Below are 17,747 nucleotides of genomic sequence, written 5' to 3' on the forward strand. Positions count from 1 at the left end.
ATCCAATGAATATGATAAAGGAGGTATAAGCTCTGCTCGAATGGAGATTAAGATAACCAACCTCTCAAATTGCCCGCTAGGTAAATATCTACTTTCAATTGTGACCTGATAGTGGCAAGAAAGTTCGAATCAAAATGGTCGTTCACCGCCGACCAAGTTGTGGGTTAGATCAACACACTAAAATTTTGCATAAGCACGAGGAGTAACGAGGCGGGGTAAATTTAGCAATCAAAAGGCAGGGTAATGTGTCAAAATAGGCTGTCATATGATTCCCTGTTACAGCCGCACTATTGTCCATCACACATTTTGAGCGTGTATAGGTTAGGTGGTTTTAAGTGACTGCGAGTGTAGAGCAACACTACTCATCTCTCCAATTTTGATCAGTTACTTTTAAAGAGATATGAAGAAGTCATCAGAAAATTCAGAAACAGACTACGGCATTTCTCAACATCAAATAAAGTCAAATTTCTACATTTGCGAACGCGCACGATTGGTAGGTCCTCAAGGTTCAGTTGTAACCTGGCCACTTAAAGTAGACTTTCGGGATACTCGTTCATAATCCAATTGCTGTCTCAGTTTCGCCAACCTGTTAGCGGAGGTAGTAGATCTATGGTCGAATACCACGGGGTAATTAATCAACTTGGGAGAAATGTATTTCGACTTCACCAATTTGTAAAGGACTTCATCTCGAGCGAATTCAGAGTCAAGATTCTCGAAATTGAGGACATCCTCCTCCTCCTCCTCTTCAACCAAACTCTCTGATGCATTGGCTATATATGTTGAACGCATAGTCGTCAGTAGTGGAGTGTATTGGTTCACAAAGTTTGAATGTCCTCTCAAGGATTTTGAAGATGAACCAGAAGATCCTGTGCGACGAACGCCTTTGCTGGTGCGATTGTCAGGCAACCAATATTTTTTCCCATCAGATGAGTATCGCAAACCATCATGTATTTTTTGGTTGAAAGAACCCGAATTAGTATAAATCCTGTTGTCATTGATAGAATCAAAATTGCGAAAATTGTAGCTATCTCCATATAGTGTCGTGATTTTCAGATCGTAGAACAAATCACCCAAAAACAGACAATCCTTTAAAGCTAGCGGAGTAGAGATTCTGGCACAGTTCTCATGCCTATCAGCAGTGAAGTCTGTATAAGGAAACGACCTCCAGTGCAAGATCGCAAAGAAAATCATTTCGAGACAAAGCAGAGCATTTTGGATCTGCATTCCGCTCAAGAAACTCGACGGGTTCTCATCAAAATCGGGTTTGAGAACTCCAAACCAACTGAGAACACCGAGCAAAAGCCCTTGCCAGTAGGAAGCAAATATGATCAATTTGACGCAAAGGAATTTGCCCCAAGGATTAAATTGTCGTAATTCCTCGTAGAGACATTTCCAGAACATAGCCAGAAAATAAAGCGAGATCGTGACACTCAAGTTATAAGCAACCCCAGTCCAAAAGTAAAGGCTTGTGAGTGAGATATCTGTTTCATCGTAAACACCGACGAGAGAACCGATGACGAAAACCAGATACAGAAGTGGTTTGACCCAAACATATTGCAGGATACATCTTTTGATGAATAGGAATTGTGACGGGTCAGAGAATTCAACGGGGCTAAGAAACATATTTATGAAACGTGGATGCTTTGTTTTTGGTTTGTCTATCGAATCTTGGATGATCTGGCGTTCTCCACCCAGCATCAAAACCAGGAGCTTGTAAAATGTGTAGATGACCAATGCTTCGTAAAACTCTCTAAATGGTTCAACATACTTCCCCAGAGAAGGACTTATAAGATTAACATAGCATGAGACTGCGAAAAGAGGAACGATGATCAGGATTCTTATAATCAATCTTTGCTCAAAAGGCTTTCGATAGTTGCTCGCTTGAAGATATATTGCCACGAATGAAATAGCTATCGAAATAAAACTAGTGATTCCAGAAACCACGAGAATTACCCCTAATGTTGTGAAAGACATAATTCAAGTTTAGATATAGTCAAAGAGTCAACATTGCCTGTAGTATTAAGATCAATTGAGCCTTTAATATTGTTGATTGATCAGCAATTTAGATGAGGCGCGGAAAATACACGGGTCGATAGTCGGGTCGCTGTATAAAAATATCAAAATGACCCAGATCGGCTTAATGACCCCCCTTTTAATATGGTGGTGGTTGATCCCACTGGGAGGATGCGCAGGAATTGCTGTGCATTTAAGTATTGCTTCAAGAGTAAGTGATTACTTTCCCGATGATGTCCGCGAATTGGATGGATCCATACTTGCGGGGTCCTTCTATCCAGATGCATTGTACAATTGTTTTGGACTTAACGATGCAGCCGAAGAAGCCCATTGGCCGCCATTCTTGCTCAGGATGGTCGAGAACTATAAGTCTTGTGGAAACAAAGATTTGAATATAAAAGCATTCATATATGGGATGTTCACCCATCAGATAGCAGATGTAAGTTGGCACTCCTTACACAAAGCTCAAGGTTTATTGGACTACTTAAGTGCCACTGAATTCGGTGATGCAAAAACAGAAGCCCACACCTTTTTGGATACCGGAGGCGACTTTTTGGTTCTCTCCAGAGAATTCGGAAATCTTGATAAACAGAAGAAGTCCGACTTGCTACACCATTTTTTGTCAGAGTGGAATATACCTGTTGACCCCCTTATTCTTGCATACCGCCAACTTGGGTACGATGTATCAGCTACAGAGATTATGACATGTATGGTGAGAGGTTACTCCGGTCTAAGAGGGGAGCTCGATTCTTTCAGAACATCAGCACCCCCGGTACAGCACCGATCCCCTTTGCTCAATGAAATATTGGTCGACTATTATTTTGGAGGCATAGACGATATTGTTGATACAATACGTGGCTGCTTGGATGCACTGAGCCAGTTTTTCGATAGCGACGAGGGTGCTGATCCGTGGAAAGTCTGCTCTATATTTCAGCCAAATTGGGTGAAAAGAAATGAACAAACAGCAGCTGCCAAAAAGAGCTCAAGAAATCAAACACTTGAAATACAAAGAGCTGAAAATGAGCCGTTAACATTGTGGAACAATCAACCTAATTCAAAGTTTGGATCAAGCTTATTATATCATGAATCCATCTCTGCGGAAGCAGAGTTGATTATTGGGGCAGAATATGATCTCGAAGGAGGTTCGGTCTTCGTTGTACCTCTTGCAGGTTTATTGGATGAGGATCAGATTGATACAGAATGCTTCACTGATTTGTCGACTGACCTATCGTATGGTCCTAGATTTGGACATCGGGTAACCTCATGGAAAATTACACAATATCCGTTTACCGTCATTTCGGAACCTGGGATGTCTAGAATCTTCGTTTACTTGGACTCTCAGTTAGTGGCAGTTTTGGTCGATTATAATGCAAGCACAAAACTCGGCAGTGGTGGGCCCAAAGAATTAGGTTCCTTTTTGGCAACTGACGACATCAATGGTGACGGAATCTGCGACTTGATTGTAACGTCTCCTCATTATGATCAGGAGGGGGTGAAACAGAAAGGAATTGTCAAAATTATCAGTGGATCGGTGTTTTTGAAGCAAATTGAATCGATTTTGCTTTCTCTCCAGTCGACTGAAAGCAATCCCCTCTTTTTTGATATCGATGAGCTGACATGTACCGAGTTTAATCTCCCTGAGTCTTTTGAATTGAAAGAAGGATATGACCAGTTTGGGACATCTCTCTCATTTACGAATGAATCAGTTTTCATTGGCTCACTCGGGATTGGATCTGTGCTAGTCTATGACAAGCTGGGGAATTACAAGGAGAGATTATCAAACGTGGTGTCAAAACCAGACGGAAGTCGTGTGATTTCTCAAGAGAGTGGTTTATTCGCATTTGGAGCCAGCATTTCCGGTGAATGGGAATCTCATGAATGGGTACTCGTGTTTGCGAGTGCTCAGTTATCCGAATTTTGCTTCCAATGTGGATGCGGATATTTATATATGAAGAGGGGCGATTTTGACTTGGTTGCAACAATCCAACCAAAATGGGGATTCAGTGTATTTTTTGGCGTTAATGCGATCAAAAATGGCGATTCTGTTTTCGTTGCGGGAGATGGATACATGGATGGAGCAGGTGCGATTTGGGAAATCAATATTGACACAATCTTACAACAATCAAAACATCAAAGCGGCATTATGGAGGTGAAATTGAGCGATTTTAAAGAACAGTATGGTGGTGTTGTTATAAAAGGAAAAGCAGGAACAGGGTATAGTGGATTTGGTCGTTCACTTGAGACCTTTTCATACAAAATGCATAAATATTTGGCGGTTGGGATGCCTTTCTATGGATACGGAACTCTCAACAGAGTTATTGGAGGAGTCGAAATACATATGATTGATTAACTCCAATTCCTTCAAATCGGGAGGTTAAGGACATTGTAAAATGATCATGGAAGCTTGAAATCAGCAAATCGAGCCTGCATGATAAGAATTATACTAGAAAACCAATCAATACTTCTTTTGGGGCATTGGAGACTGGATTAGTGACCAGCCAAATACGACTGGATGAAAGGGATCTTATAGCAACGAGTGCTGGTAGTCGTGTCGCGTCCTGGACCCGCAATTTAGAAATTGAAAAGCATTTTAAAGTTGCTTCCAGGATCAAGGATGCCTATTGGTGATTCTTTTGAGTTACACCTATATAAAGAGTCGAAAGCTTGCACGCTCAGAAAGCACGATTTCAAACTTTGAGAGGATATGCCCTGACCCTGAAAATTCACACTCATTCTTGCGGGTTTTTTGACAATTTTGTGGCTTGGTGACTTGGTTTGAGCATGGCCACTGTAACTGTTAGTCCAGGCGGGGTAACTACAAACGGACAAACGGTACTATTTCAAATTGGATCGCAAACTACCATCTAAATTGGGAATTTGTGAAGTAATTTTCCAAGAGATTTTATGAAAACCATGAAATTTTCTGGCGCCAGCGCCGCCAACAATGAAAACAAGAGTTGAGAGATTTTTTCAACGGCCAAGCTCACAAATTTGGGATCAAGACCTATGACGTAAATTCATAGTCTTTAGTGGTGACCAAGGGGAAATCACAACAGAGATCAATCAGTTTATCAGAACAAATCTTGATAAATCACTGCAAGAGGTTCGATAGGCTGATTGCAACTGCTTTGGGGATCTATATAAACCGATCCAAAAAGCTTATGGAATTATTTGACACAGCCTTCGCTTAAGTTTCTTCGAAATTACACGCTAGACCCCATGTTAATTTTTTTCCAAGATGCACAGCCGTGAGCGAATTTTCATGAGAGTAAATTTTGTCTCAGGTGGCAGGTGCCACTTGTAATTCTTGGAAGGCCCACCCACCCCAACTGGCGTCACTTCTAGATTAGGACTGGACAGTTTCTTTTAATCCATGCCATCGTGTAATTGGATATTGCTATCTCAGCACATATCTAAAATCCCTCACGAGGCATCGCTTTGTCGTAGTTTATAAGGAGCTCAGAGAACCCCTTTTCCTGTAAGATCAACTAAACACATATGACTTTGCAAAAGGTATGGACTACGAGCTTCATTCACACATACTAACATATAATAGAAGCAAAATAAAGGACTACACGTGCTTTACATGAGTTACTGCTCCGTGGGAGCCATCTATGGTGACATAGGTACGTCTCCTTTATATACGCTCTCTACCATATTTAGCGACAACCCAAGTCCTACAAAGAGTGAGGTGTATGGAGCTGCATCCTGTATCTTTTGGCTATTCACCATCATTGTCATCTTCAAATACGCGCTGATTGTCCTTAGCGTAGGACCAAATAACAATGAAGGTGGACAAATTGCCATATATTCCAAGATCGCAAGAACTTTGAAATTTGGACCTGAGGGGGTTAAAATTCCTGGAAGCAAAGAGTATGCTAGAGAGCTAGCTGATAGTGATGATTTGCTATCACTCACACGAACAAACACCAATGTTTCAAGCTTTTCCAAACTCGACAACAAAGCTCCAAACGAGACAGTTAAGAATATCCTATCGAAGTTCACTCTGGGAGTCTGCTTTTTGGGATGTTCTTTGGTGTTCTCTGATGGTCTCCTGACACCTACTACCTCTGTCTTGTCTGCTGTTGCAGGTATTGCAGTTCCAGTACCATCTTTCTCGGATAAAGTGATGCCAGTCTCATGTGCTATTCTCATTGTTTTATTCATCTCTCAACGGTTTGGTTCAGGGAAGCTATCAATCTTGTTCTCACCAATTGTCTCCGTTTGGCTCGTGTGTCTCTTCGTTAACGGTGTGATCTCTGTCCACAAATACCATCCGGCTATTATGAGAGCACTCAACCCATACTATGCTGTGCACTTCCTCAACAAGCATGGAGTTGATTCTTTCAGCTCCCTCATGCTTTGTTTGACCGGATGCGAGGCAATGTTTGCTGATGTTGCACATTTCGGACCCCTCTCCATTCAATTAACACTAACAACCTTTGTCTATCCATGCTTGATCATGTGCTACTTTGGACAAGCCGCTTATTTGATTAAAGATCCTCAAGCTGTTTCCAACGTTTTCTATCTCTCGATCCCAGGACAAACCGGTGGCGGTTATTACTGGTTCATGTTTGTTATGGCAACGTTGGCAACCGTCATCGCGTCACAAGCTTTGATTTTGGGAGTGTTCTGTATCTTAAAACAACTGATTACGCTGGATTGTTTCCCACGGATGAAGACTGTTTGCACATCAGACAAGCACCCCGGCCAAATTTTCATTCCGGTTGCAAATTGGGTGCTAATGATTTGTGTCGTTCTCACAACCGTTGGCTTCAAGAATAGCAACAATGTCACTGCTGCTTATGGACTGGGAATTTCCATTGACTTCATCTTGACTACCACCTTGATTGCGATCTGCATGATCTATGTTTACAAGGTCAATATCTTTGTGTCGGCTGCGTTTTTCTTAGGATTCGGAACGCTTGATGCCCTCCTTATCATCTCTGGTATGAGAAAAGTTCCGCATGGAGCATGGTTCCCACTAATGATGGCTGTCGTTTCGTTCACTTTCATTTCTTTCTGGAGATGGGGAAGAAGTTTGAAAGTGAATTATGATCTCACATTCAAGAAATCCGTTGATGAGCTTTTTGTCAGTACCACTTCTGTGAAAGCCGTCAAGGAGGCAGTGGTCTTCAATCTGAACAGCAGCACTGACAAGAAGCCAGATGCTGATTTGGCTCCTGACAATGAATCGATCACCTCTGTTCCGTCCATGGGATCCAGTGAGGAAGTCCCTGATCCAGGCTTCTTGGAAATGAAGCACGAAGGTAATATTATCAAAGTTCCAAGAGTCAATCACGTTGGTATCATGTATTGCACCTCATCAACGGCACTGACTAACAGAAACTGTCTCCCACAGTTGTTTGAGCATATTACTTATTCATTCAACTCTGTGCCAAAGATCTTCATTTTGATCGAACCAAGAGTTAGTACACTTCCTATAGTGGAAGAAGAAAACGCATTGGGAATCCAAAAGATTGAAGGAATTCCAGGATTTTACAGGTGTGTGATCAGATCCGGATTCATGCGTCAGAACTTGTTGACCAAGAGCACATTGAGACAATTGCTGCTATCCATCCCAGCCATCGACGAGCTGAGAAGTATTTACAATGTGAGTGACGTTCTTGATGAAAAAAACCAATTCACCATTCCAATTGTTCATCTTTTTGAAAGGGAGTATTTGACATCAAAAACTTTTGAAGCCGAAGAAGAGGAAGAATCAAGATTTAAACGGATTATTAAATCACCATGGAGAATCGTCAGAAAGAGCTTGATCAACTATATTTTCAGTCCAATTAACGGTATTTCCAACAATAGTACCATGGACTTCTTGCTGCCTCGGAAAAAAGTTGAACCGAACCAAGAATTGCTGTATGTGGGCAATATGATCACTATTTAAGGTGCTAATTTTCTATGCTTTCCCCGCAACTTTCCAAATATGGTGGTAAAATCTCATCTTCAGATACAGACTAGTTTCTCCGTTTGTGACCTGCCATGAAATGATGTAAGATTAGCATTGCGGCTGGTCCGCTCATGCCAAATCAGGACCTGAATAGTTGTAATATTTGATTGAATATATTCAAAATCGAGCCTGTCAACTAGATAAGATAAGCGGACTAGTCGCCAAATCTGAGCTACAAATAAAAAACGGTCATTTTTTTGACGCATTTTAGTTGCTCGTGCATTCTATTGCTAAGTTTGCATGTGATCAAAAGTTTTGTTTAAGCGCTTCGTTTGAATAGCAATAAAGAAATTCAACTTATACAACTGATGTATGGAACATCACCACACTTATAAATTGCTTAAAGGAATATAAACACATCCAGTATACTTTGAAATCACTGTATCTAAATGAACAAAAAAACGATATTATCAGTCATCATCAGCTTAACGTCGATCCAATCATCAGAAGCGGCACCGATATCATGGGAGAAGGTACCAATTGTCAATGGTCAACAGTTACCGTGTTTTGCTGTGGATGGCTCAGCCTGGTTTCCAGCAATCACAAAGCACTCACCAACTCAAATAACTACTTTCTTTAACAACGAGCCAAAATCCAAATCCGGTCGCTTAAATAACATCTTTGGGAACTTGATTTCTGCTGTCAAAACGGTTTCGGATGGTGTCTCTCCTTCTGAATCGCTTCCGAAAACCGAATTCGAAGTTTGGCTAGATGCCCAAAAAGAGATTTCTTTTAAAGGGATGTTGAACAACATTGGTGGATATAGCGAGATAGATGAACTGAAAGGTGCTATTCCAGGAGTTGTCATTGCGTCTCCATCGAAATTCAGACCCAATTATTTGTATCAGTGGGTTAGAGATGGTGCGATCACTATCAACTCACTCGTTGAATACTTAGACGACGCACAGTTTCAGGATTCGGAGTACAACTTACAGTTCCTTATTGAATCATACATTGTGAACTCGAAGGTTCTCCAGCGACTATCTAATCCTTCTGGCTCATTTGATGATTTGGAAGGGCTAGGTGAGCCGAAATTTGAAATTGATTCGACTCCTTTCAAAGATAATTGGGGTAGACCGCAAAGGGACGGGCCTGGATTGAGAGTTATCACGATATCGAATTACTTGAGTCTTCTCAAGAAATATAATAAAGGATTGCAATTACAGGACAAATTGGTGGATGAGAAAACGATATACTTTGATATCGTCAGGCCTGATCTGTTGTACATTATGAAAAGTTGGAATAAGAATGGATTTGATTTGTGGGAAGAAGTGAATGCACTACACTTATTCACAAGTTTGACACAATTGAAAGCTTTGAAGTTAGGTCTCCAATTAGCTTCATTGTATGATGATGATTCTTTCTACGACAAACTATCGGTTTCTTTCAATGCATTGAGATTTTATATCTCAGTTGACTCAGGTTACCGCTTCAGTTCTATCCCATATTTGATTGAAACGCCAGCATTACTTCTCCAGGGTAAAAGAACGGGTCTTGATATTTCTTCAATTCTGGCGGTCATCAGATCTCACGATTTAGAGACCGATTCCGGTGATGAGCTCGACATTCCTTTCCCTGTTGATGATGCTGCAGTTTTAAATACTTTAGCTGCTCTGGTGAACGATATGAAATATAGGTACCCTATCAATCACAAGAGATTAGGTATCAGCTCAGGTTTTGCTTTAGGAAGATATCCTGAGGATATTTACGATGGCTATGGAACAAGCGAAGGTAATCCTTGGTTTATTGCTACAGCTACTGCTTCGGAACTGGTTTACAAGTACATCTACAATTTGTACAAGTATCAAAAGGATCTGATAATTCCAATCGAGCAAAAGCGTTTGTTTGAGAGTATCACGAATATGAAGATCGAAGGTGAAACTGTGGTGCCTTACGGTTCCAAAGCATTTTCTGAGTCAGCTGCTTCTTTGTTGAATTATGCAGACGCATTCATGGATGTGATCAGAGAACATGTTGATAGCGAGGGCCATATGAGTGAGCAGTTCAACAAATATAGCGGGTACATGGAGGGGGCAGAAGATTTGACTTGGAGTTATAGCTCTTTCTGGAGTTCGATTAGATGGAGAGCAAAGTCTATAAAGATTATGAGAGACAAGGATCGTTCGTTTCATTGATTCTTCAATTATGGATCAGCGCTAGAAACAAACAGGAGACGTTTTTTTATGAGTTACGATCGTTATTTATGTGAAAGTTTTATACATGTTGGAATACAAGTGCGACTGTGCGTGATCTAGATGAATTAAAATTACTCCTTATGTTTGCTTCTTTCTAAAAGCAACTTCTTCTGGAAGAGTGAAAGAGATGCAGAACATAGGTTTTGTCGGTGCAACCAAACGCACGTAATGGAACGAAAGATCTTCGTAAGGTATATCATATTCCAGCTGAGAGACGACTTTCAAATGTGCTCGATGCTTTAATTCTTCATCTGAAGGAGCTGGCTGTTCCGTGCTTGAGAATTTTTCAAAATGGTGGACATGGATAGTCGGAAGTTTGTAACCGGCCAGCTGCTTCACCTCATCTTTGGAAAGTTCGGGCTCAAAGTTTGTATACAGACCAATGTATGAGTTGACGAATGTCATTGCGGAGTCAGGCAAATTCATAATGTAGTGCGAGAAAAAGTAAGGAATGTTGATTTTATCAATTCTATGCTTTTTGGCGCCCTTGTGGTTCACTGTCATAACTTCAATGTGATCCTCCCTCCTAGCATAGTCCAAGAGTAGTCTAGGTGATTCTTTGATTAACTGCCGGCCATCTTTGTTGAAACAAGTAACAAACTTCTCGACCTTGTTCTTTTTGACATTGGAAGTCAGATACTTGTAGCCTTCAGGGTTGAGATCGTTGGCGAATACAATCGAGTTCTTTTTAGCTTGTGGAATTGCAAAAGGACCAACGCCAGCCATGACATCACAAATGGCTTCGTCTGCTTTAAATAGGTTCACCAGCCGGCTATGCTCTGTCGATAATCTGGAGTTCCAATAAACCTTGCTAAAATCAAAGTTGAATACGCAACCGCCCTCTCTGTGCTCGACTTGTAAGTTGTTCTCTCCAGCAATGACTCTCATTTGGAATGTCCTGAACTGGGTATCAATTGATTGCATTTTATCCACCACCGTTTTTATACATGGATTCTTGTCAAGAATCACTTGACCGATGATATTGTCATAAGGCTTATATTCATCTCTCAAATTGAGATGAGCAATGTGCCCTGTCTTAGTAAATGAGCTTGGAGCCTCACTTAGAAGATTTTCTGGGAGAACGCTTTGGAGGATTTCCTCAGGCTTCCAGAAGTCATAGCCAAGTTCAAATCTATGTTTGTAGAATTGTCCACCGTTTTCTTTGATAAATTCTAGAGCAGGCGGCGACAGAATTCTATCAATATCTTCAAATGCCTGTATTTTGTAATTCAAAGCTATTGCTTTGAATTGAGGGTTCTGGGGCAGTTGTGTTAGATTGTGCTCCGATTCTGTAAGCTTGAACAGAAAAGGGAGTCGATTTATCTGAACAGTATCTTTCTTGAATTGCTTCACAAATTTTCCCATCTGGGCAACCTCCGGGAAAAGAACTGTCCAGACATCAAATGACGATGTGAAAGAATCTCTGTCCAGGGATTTGGGGTTTCGATTCACGGGTGCAACAACCTTTTCTGGTGATATAAAGCCCTTATACGTCATATTTCGAATATTCTTCAAAAGTTTGTGATTCGTGGAGTTATGAATGTTCGAGATTCTCCAGACCTTGAACATAAACTAAAAAGCACTAGTGGAAAAGCTATGATCAAAAAAAATTCAAGGATAGTGTTTTTTTTTTGGGGCGGTGAAGAAAAAGTTGTGGCAACGAGATCACAAAGCGTTAAATTTAATAATCAACAAATATCTTACTTGTTTCCTATCCGCAGTTCTTTATATATAGTTTGATCGATTGAAGAGATCGGTTTCAAATTGTCAAGTTTGGAAATTCTATCTGTGGCAGGATTACTGACAGTACCGTTCCCTCCCCTCCGAAATTGATTTGATAGGATCGCTTTGTTCCCTTTTTTATACTAACGCTATCAAGTGGCTTCCAATCGTGAATCTGAAGATCAACAATTTTATGATGCTATTTATGAACAGGAGCTCTTACGGCAAGAATATGAAGGTCAAAACCAACAGCAGGATCTGAGTGCCCATTATCCCCAAAATGTTTTGGGAGCTCAGCAACAGCTTCCTCCGGGAAGCCCTTACGCTGATATGAATTGGCAATACATGCAACAGCAGCAACAGCAACAGCAACAGTATCAGCCAAACTGGTCGTACTATCAGAATCAGTATGGCGCTCAAGAGCCTATTGTTGAAGAACAAAAAGCTTTGCCTCCAATAAGTGACGATCCTTATTATTCTTGGACCAGTGATGAAGAAGCCCCTATTAACAAAGGGGAGATTTTTCAAATCTTTGTTGAGCTAGAGCAGCTGTTTGGTTTCCAGCATGATTCAGTCCTCAACATGTTTGATCATTTAATGGTGCAGTTAGACTCCAAAGCTAGTCGTATGCCGGCACCCCACGCTTTGCTTTTGCTTCATGCCGATTACATCGGGGGAGAAAACGCCAATTACAGAAAATGGTATCTTAGTGCGATGCTTGATGATGATCCTCAATTGTGCGACGATGTTGATCTCAAAGTGTTGAAGAAGAATAAGAAGAACAAGAAGAAAGAGAAAGAAAAGGATACATTGAAAGACTATTCGGAGCCAACATTTCATCCTAGTAAGAAAACTGACATTATTGAATATAGATGGAAAAAACGGTTATATGACTGCTCTCCAACTGATATGGTTCGCCATATTGCTCTTTACTTGCTGGTCTGGGGAGAGGCAAATAACATGAGATTTTGTCCAGAGTGCATCTGCTTCATTTACAAATGTTGTTTTGACTACTATTTGCATTACAGTGAAAACCCCTCTGAGCACGAAGCCGTTACTGAAGGTGATTTTCTCTCAAGAGTCATAACTCCTCTTTACAACTACCTAAGAGATCAGCAATACAAACTGGTTGACGGGGTGTGGATAACCCGGGAGAAAGATCATCATCAGATCATTGGATATGATGACATGAACCAACTATTCTGGTACTATAAAAGTCTTCAGCGCATAGTTTTGGAAGACGGGCGCAAACTCATGAATGTTCCAAAACACGAGAGGTACAAGCTGTTGGGTAAAGTCAGATGGAAAAAAGCGTTCTATAAGACCTACAAAGAAAGGAGAACTTGGTGGCATTTGGCTACCAACTTCAGCAGAATTTGGATCATCCATGTTTCTGTCTTTTGGTATTATTCAAGCTTTAATTCCCCAACTCTCTACACACACAACTATGTTCAGCTGTTGAATAATCAGCCCACTCCACAAGCAAGATTTTCCATCATGGCTCTCGCGGGAACTATTTCGTGTTTGATCCAAATAATTGCTACCATTTCTGAGTGGGCTTTCGTTCCTCGGATTTGGCCAGGGGCCAAACATTTATTCAGAAGATTGGTATTGCTTATCCTTATCACCATCATCAATTTCGGTCCATCTGTTTTTATCTTGGGAATGATCCCTCTCAATACTGTTTCTAGACTGGGATACATCCTCTCAATTGTGCAGCTTGTTATTTCTATCCTCACGACCCTGTGGTTTTCCGTCCAGCCTCTTGGTACCTTATTTGAATTTGCTCCAGGAAAAAAGGCAAAAGGCTATGATGCCTCCAAAGTCTTCACATCGTCGTTCCCTAAACTGACTTCTAGAGGAAAAGTTTTGTCTATTATGCTTTGGATCTTGGTTTTCAGCGCCAAGTTTGTTGAGTCTTACTTCTTCTTGACTTTGTCTTTGAGAGATCCAATACGGAATTTGTCCATTTTGGATTTCAGTCGATGTCATGGAGAGGCTTACTTTGGTGCTGTACTTTGTCGTCATCAAGCAAAATTTGTATTGATACTGATGATCTTGACAGATCTAGTGCTCTTTTTCTTGGATACCTACCTATGGTATATCATTTGGAATTGTGCCTTCTCCCTCTCATTGTCCTTCTTCAGTGGAATCTCAATCTTGTCCCCTTGGAGAAATGTCTTCAGCAGGCTTCCGCAACGGATTTACTCGAAACTATTATCTACCGCAGATATGGAAGTCAAATTCAAACCAAGTATGTTGGCTTCCCAAGTCTGGAATGCAATTGTCATTTCTCTTTACCGTGAACATTTGTTATCCGTGGATCATGTTCATCGTCTCATTTATGATCAAATTCCAGATGAAGCTGATGGGAAGATAGCATTGAGAACTCCCTCTTTTTTCTTGTTCCAAGACGACAGTACGACAACTTTGCAGGATTTCTTTGTCCCTAACTCAGAGGCCGAAAGAAGAATTTCATTCTTTGCACAATCTTTGTCTACTCCAATTCCTGAGCCTATTCCTGTTGAAGCGATGCCTACATTCACAGTGTTGATTCCACATTATTCTGAGAAGATATTATTGGGCCTCAAAGAAATTATTAAAGAGGATCCAAGTTCCAAAATATCCCTTCTTGAATATTTGAAGCACATGTTACCACATGAATGGGATTATTTTGTTAGGGATACTAAAATCATCTCTTTCAGCGAAGAGGAACAAACCCCGGGAACTACTGTGAAATCGGAAAAGGATTTCATTGAGAACAAAATCAGCGATTTACCGCTCTATTGTATTGGATACAAATCTTCTGCCCCCGAATATGTTCTTAGAACCAGAATTTGGGCAAGTTTGAGATCGCAGACCTTATATCGTACAATCTCTGGTTTCATGAACTACAGAAAGGCGATCAAGTTACTTCACAAGGTCGAAAATCCAGAGATGATTGAGATGTTTGGTGGATCATCAAATGCGGAGGACTATTTAAACAGGATCGCTGATCGGAAATTCAGACTTCTAGTTTCCATGCAAAGATATCAGAAATTCAGTGAGCAAGAAAAGAAGGATGTGAGAGTACTGTTAAATGCGTATCCCGAAATCTATGTTGCAAGTCTTGAGCAAGAAATTCCAGAAGGTGGTATTGAGACTGACGTCAAATACTATTCAGTTCTTTATCAGACAGACAGCAATAGTGAAGATGGTGAACTCCAACAAAAATACAAGATTCAACTTTCGGGAAACCCTATTCTTGGTGACGGAAAGTCAGATAACCAGAATCACAGTCTCGTGTTTTATCGTGGAGAGTATATTCAAGTCATTGATGCAAACCAGGACAACTATTTGGAAGAATGTCTTAAAATCAGATCTGTTTTATCTGAATTTGAGGAATTGGATTATGATACTACCAATCCGTACATTCCGTCAGTTCCATACTCAGGAGAGACGCCTGTTGCTATCATTGGCGCAAGGGAATATATTTTCTCCGAAAATACAGGTGTTTTGGGTGATGTTGCTGCGGCCAAAGAGCAGACTTTTGGTACCTTGTTTGCTCGTACTCTGGCTGCTATCGGCGGAAAACTTCACTACGGTCATCCAGACTTCCTGAATGCGATCTTCATGACTACTCGTGGAGGTATCTCGAAAGCTCAAAAGAGACTTCATTTGAATGAGGATATCTATGCAGGAATGAATGCGGTGATTCGAGGAGGAAGGGTCAAACACTGTGACTATTATCAATGTGGAAAAGGAAGAGATCTTGGATTCGGTACCATTTTGAATTTCACGTCAAAGATTGGTGGAGGTATGGGTGAACAGATGCTTTCTAGAGAATACTACTACTTGGGTACACTACTTCCATTGGACAGATTCTTATCATTCTACTACGCTCATCCAGGATTCCACATTAACAATTTGTTCATCATGCTGTCACTTCAACTATTTCTGCTAGTGATGGTCAATCTTGGTTCCATGAACCACGAGTCTATTCCATGTATCTACGACAAGGATGTTCCGATCACAGATCTCCAGATCCCAGTGGGATGTCAAAATTTGCAACCAGTTCTTGATTGGGTCACAAGATATGTGCTCTCAATTTTCATTTGCTTCTTTATCTCCTTTGTCCCGTTGGTGTTCCATGAATTGTCTGAAAGAGGCGCATGGAAAGCGTTCAGTCGTTTGTTTTTCCATTTCCTTTCTCTGTCTCCATTATTTGAGGTGTTTGTTTGTCAAGTTTATTCCAACTCTTTGAAAAATGACATTGTTTTCGGTGGAGCAAGATACATTTCAACTGGAAGAGGATTTGCGATTGTGAGGATTCCTTTCACAAGACTTTATTCAACATATGCCATCAGCTCTATTTATTCCGGCTCAAGACTATTCCTAATTTTGCTTTTTGGAACTGTCACCATGTGGCAGCCAGCAATCCTTTGGTTCTGGATCACGTTGGTGTCCTTGTGTCTTTCTCCATTTATTTTCAATCCGCATCAGTTCGCGTGGACAGACTTCTTCTTGGACTACAGAGACTTCATCAGGTGGCTCAGTAGAGGAAACTCGAAGTGGCACAAAAACTCATGGATTGGGTTCACTAGATTCTCTAGATCCAAGTTCACTGGATTCAAGAGAAAGATTATGGGTACTAATCTGGAACAGGCCAAGTACGTTCCAGTCAATATTCATCGTGCTCCATTTGGAAACACATTCTTTGCTGAGGTGATCGTTCCACTATTCCAGACGGTGTGTATCTTCATGGCTTATACTTTCATCAATGCTCAGACTGGTGTCAAAGATCCTCGGCCAGTGAATTCAATTTTGAGGCTTGCGATCATTGTCTTCGCTCCCCTCGTGCTCAACGTTGTGATTCTGATTGCCATTTTCCCGCTGTCCTGCTTTGCTGGTCCTGTTTTAAGTCTATGTTGCAAAAAAGCACCGAACGTTTTAGCTGCCATGGCTCACGGATCAGCTGTTATTATGCATGTGATAGTGATGGAGGTCGTTTGGTTCCTCGAAGGGTGGAACTTTTGTCGGTTCCTTTGTGCATTTACTTGCTCCTTGTATGTTCAAAGAGTGATATTTCAAGCGGTGAAATTGATGCTCCTTACCCGTGAGATCAAGGAAGATTACACCAATCGGGCATGGTGGTCAGGTAAATGGATTGGAAGCGATCTAGGTTGGTATGCAGTCACGCAACCGATGAGAGAATTGATTGTTAAGACGGTGGAGATGTCATTATTTGCAGCCGATTTCGCCATTGGACATCTGATTTTAATCGTGTTCACGCCTATCCTGTTTGTTCCATACATTGACCACTGGCACTCGTGCATGCTGATGTGGTTGAGTCCATCCAGATATCTAAGAGGACCAATCTACACTACGTCTCAAAGGAAAATTCGCTCTAGAGAGGCTACCAAATACGCCTTTCTGTTTTTCCTGATTATCCTATTATTTGCTGCTATTGTCTTGATACCTGTGCTGGTTGACTTAACTCTGGCAGACTCTATTGCGGAGTATGTGCCAGAGGACTTTTACGGATTGATACAACCTAACCGCCAGGAGAACAACGACACTGGTGAGAGGGCACCTCCATATATTCTGAGAGACAAACCACCTATAGAAACGTTCAGCACCTATTGGATTTGAGAATCAGAGCCGAGCCCCCACGATGGTATAGTTAAATTTAGCGTATTAGTATCACATTAGCTTCTAAAAAAAATCTCGGTCCTTTCCCATTTTGGCCAAATATTTTCATTTTCATCGTGTTTCTGCCATTTTTCACCGAGTGTTTTTAAGCCTTGAACAGAGCTTTGCGGAACGGATGGACCAACCAAACCGTAAACAAAAATACCTTTCAAAAGACCTGC

At 41.1% G+C, this 17,747-nt stretch overlaps 8 protein-coding genes across 8 annotated transcripts; 5 read left to right on the top strand and 3 right to left on the bottom strand.

Moving 5' to 3' along the window:
• Positions 1 to 501: 501 nt before the first annotated feature.
• On the bottom strand, positions 502 to 1,974 carry OGAPHI_006426 (uncharacterized protein; the record flags this gene model as incomplete). Its single annotated transcript, XM_046207712.1, has 1 exon — positions 502 to 1,974. The coding sequence occupies one exon, from the start codon at positions 1,972 to 1,974 to the stop codon at positions 502 to 504; it is 1,473 nt and encodes a 490-aa protein (XP_046058691.1).
• On the top strand, positions 1,126 to 1,374 carry OGAPHI_006427 (uncharacterized protein; the record flags this gene model as incomplete). Its single annotated transcript, XM_046207713.1, has 1 exon — positions 1,126 to 1,374. The coding sequence occupies one exon, from the start codon at positions 1,126 to 1,128 to the stop codon at positions 1,372 to 1,374; it is 249 nt and encodes an 82-aa protein (XP_046058692.1).
• A 148-nt stretch (positions 1,975 to 2,122) lies between the features above and the next one.
• OGAPHI_006428 (uncharacterized protein) lies at positions 2,123 to 4,363 on the top strand (the record flags this gene model as incomplete). Its single annotated transcript, XM_046207715.1, has 1 exon — positions 2,123 to 4,363. One exon carries the CDS (start codon positions 2,123 to 2,125, stop codon positions 4,361 to 4,363), a length of 2,241 nt encoding a protein of 746 aa, XP_046058693.1.
• A 1,236-nt stretch (positions 4,364 to 5,599) lies between these two features.
• OGAPHI_006429 (uncharacterized protein) lies at positions 5,600 to 7,915 on the top strand (the record flags this gene model as incomplete). Its single annotated transcript, XM_046207716.1, has 1 exon — positions 5,600 to 7,915. One exon carries the CDS (start codon positions 5,600 to 5,602, stop codon positions 7,913 to 7,915), a length of 2,316 nt encoding a protein of 771 aa, XP_046058694.1.
• OGAPHI_006430 (uncharacterized protein) lies at positions 5,626 to 6,180 on the bottom strand (the record flags this gene model as incomplete). Its single annotated transcript, XM_046207717.1, has 1 exon — positions 5,626 to 6,180. One exon carries the CDS (start codon positions 6,178 to 6,180, stop codon positions 5,626 to 5,628), a length of 555 nt encoding a protein of 184 aa, XP_046058695.1.
• A 452-nt stretch (positions 7,916 to 8,367) lies between the features above and the next one.
• Positions 8,368 to 10,113, top strand: OGAPHI_006431 (uncharacterized protein; the record flags this gene model as incomplete). The annotated part of the gene is made up of 1 exon (XM_046207718.1): positions 8,368 to 10,113. One exon carries the CDS (start codon positions 8,368 to 8,370, stop codon positions 10,111 to 10,113), a length of 1,746 nt encoding a protein of 581 aa, XP_046058696.1.
• Positions 10,114 to 10,251: 138 nt separating this feature from the next.
• OGAPHI_006432 (uncharacterized protein) lies at positions 10,252 to 11,742 on the bottom strand (the record flags this gene model as incomplete). Its single annotated transcript, XM_046207719.1, has 1 exon — positions 10,252 to 11,742. One exon carries the CDS (start codon positions 11,740 to 11,742, stop codon positions 10,252 to 10,254), a length of 1,491 nt encoding a protein of 496 aa, XP_046058697.1.
• Positions 11,385 to 17,526, top strand: OGAPHI_006433 (uncharacterized protein; the record flags this gene model as incomplete). The annotated part of the gene is made up of 2 exons (XM_046207720.1): positions 11,385 to 11,390; positions 12,109 to 17,526. The coding sequence occupies 2 exons, from the start codon at positions 11,385 to 11,387 to the stop codon at positions 17,524 to 17,526; spliced, it is 5,424 nt and encodes a 1,807-aa protein (XP_046058698.1).
• Between the last annotated feature and the right edge of the window lie 221 nt (positions 17,527 to 17,747).

The sequence above is a fragment of the Ogataea philodendri genome, assembly GCF_020536065.1.
Source record: "Ogataea philodendri strain CBS6075 chromosome Unknown scaffold14, whole genome shotgun sequence".
Lineage (NCBI taxonomy): Eukaryota > Fungi > Ascomycota > Pichiomycetes > Pichiales > Pichiaceae > Ogataea > Ogataea philodendri.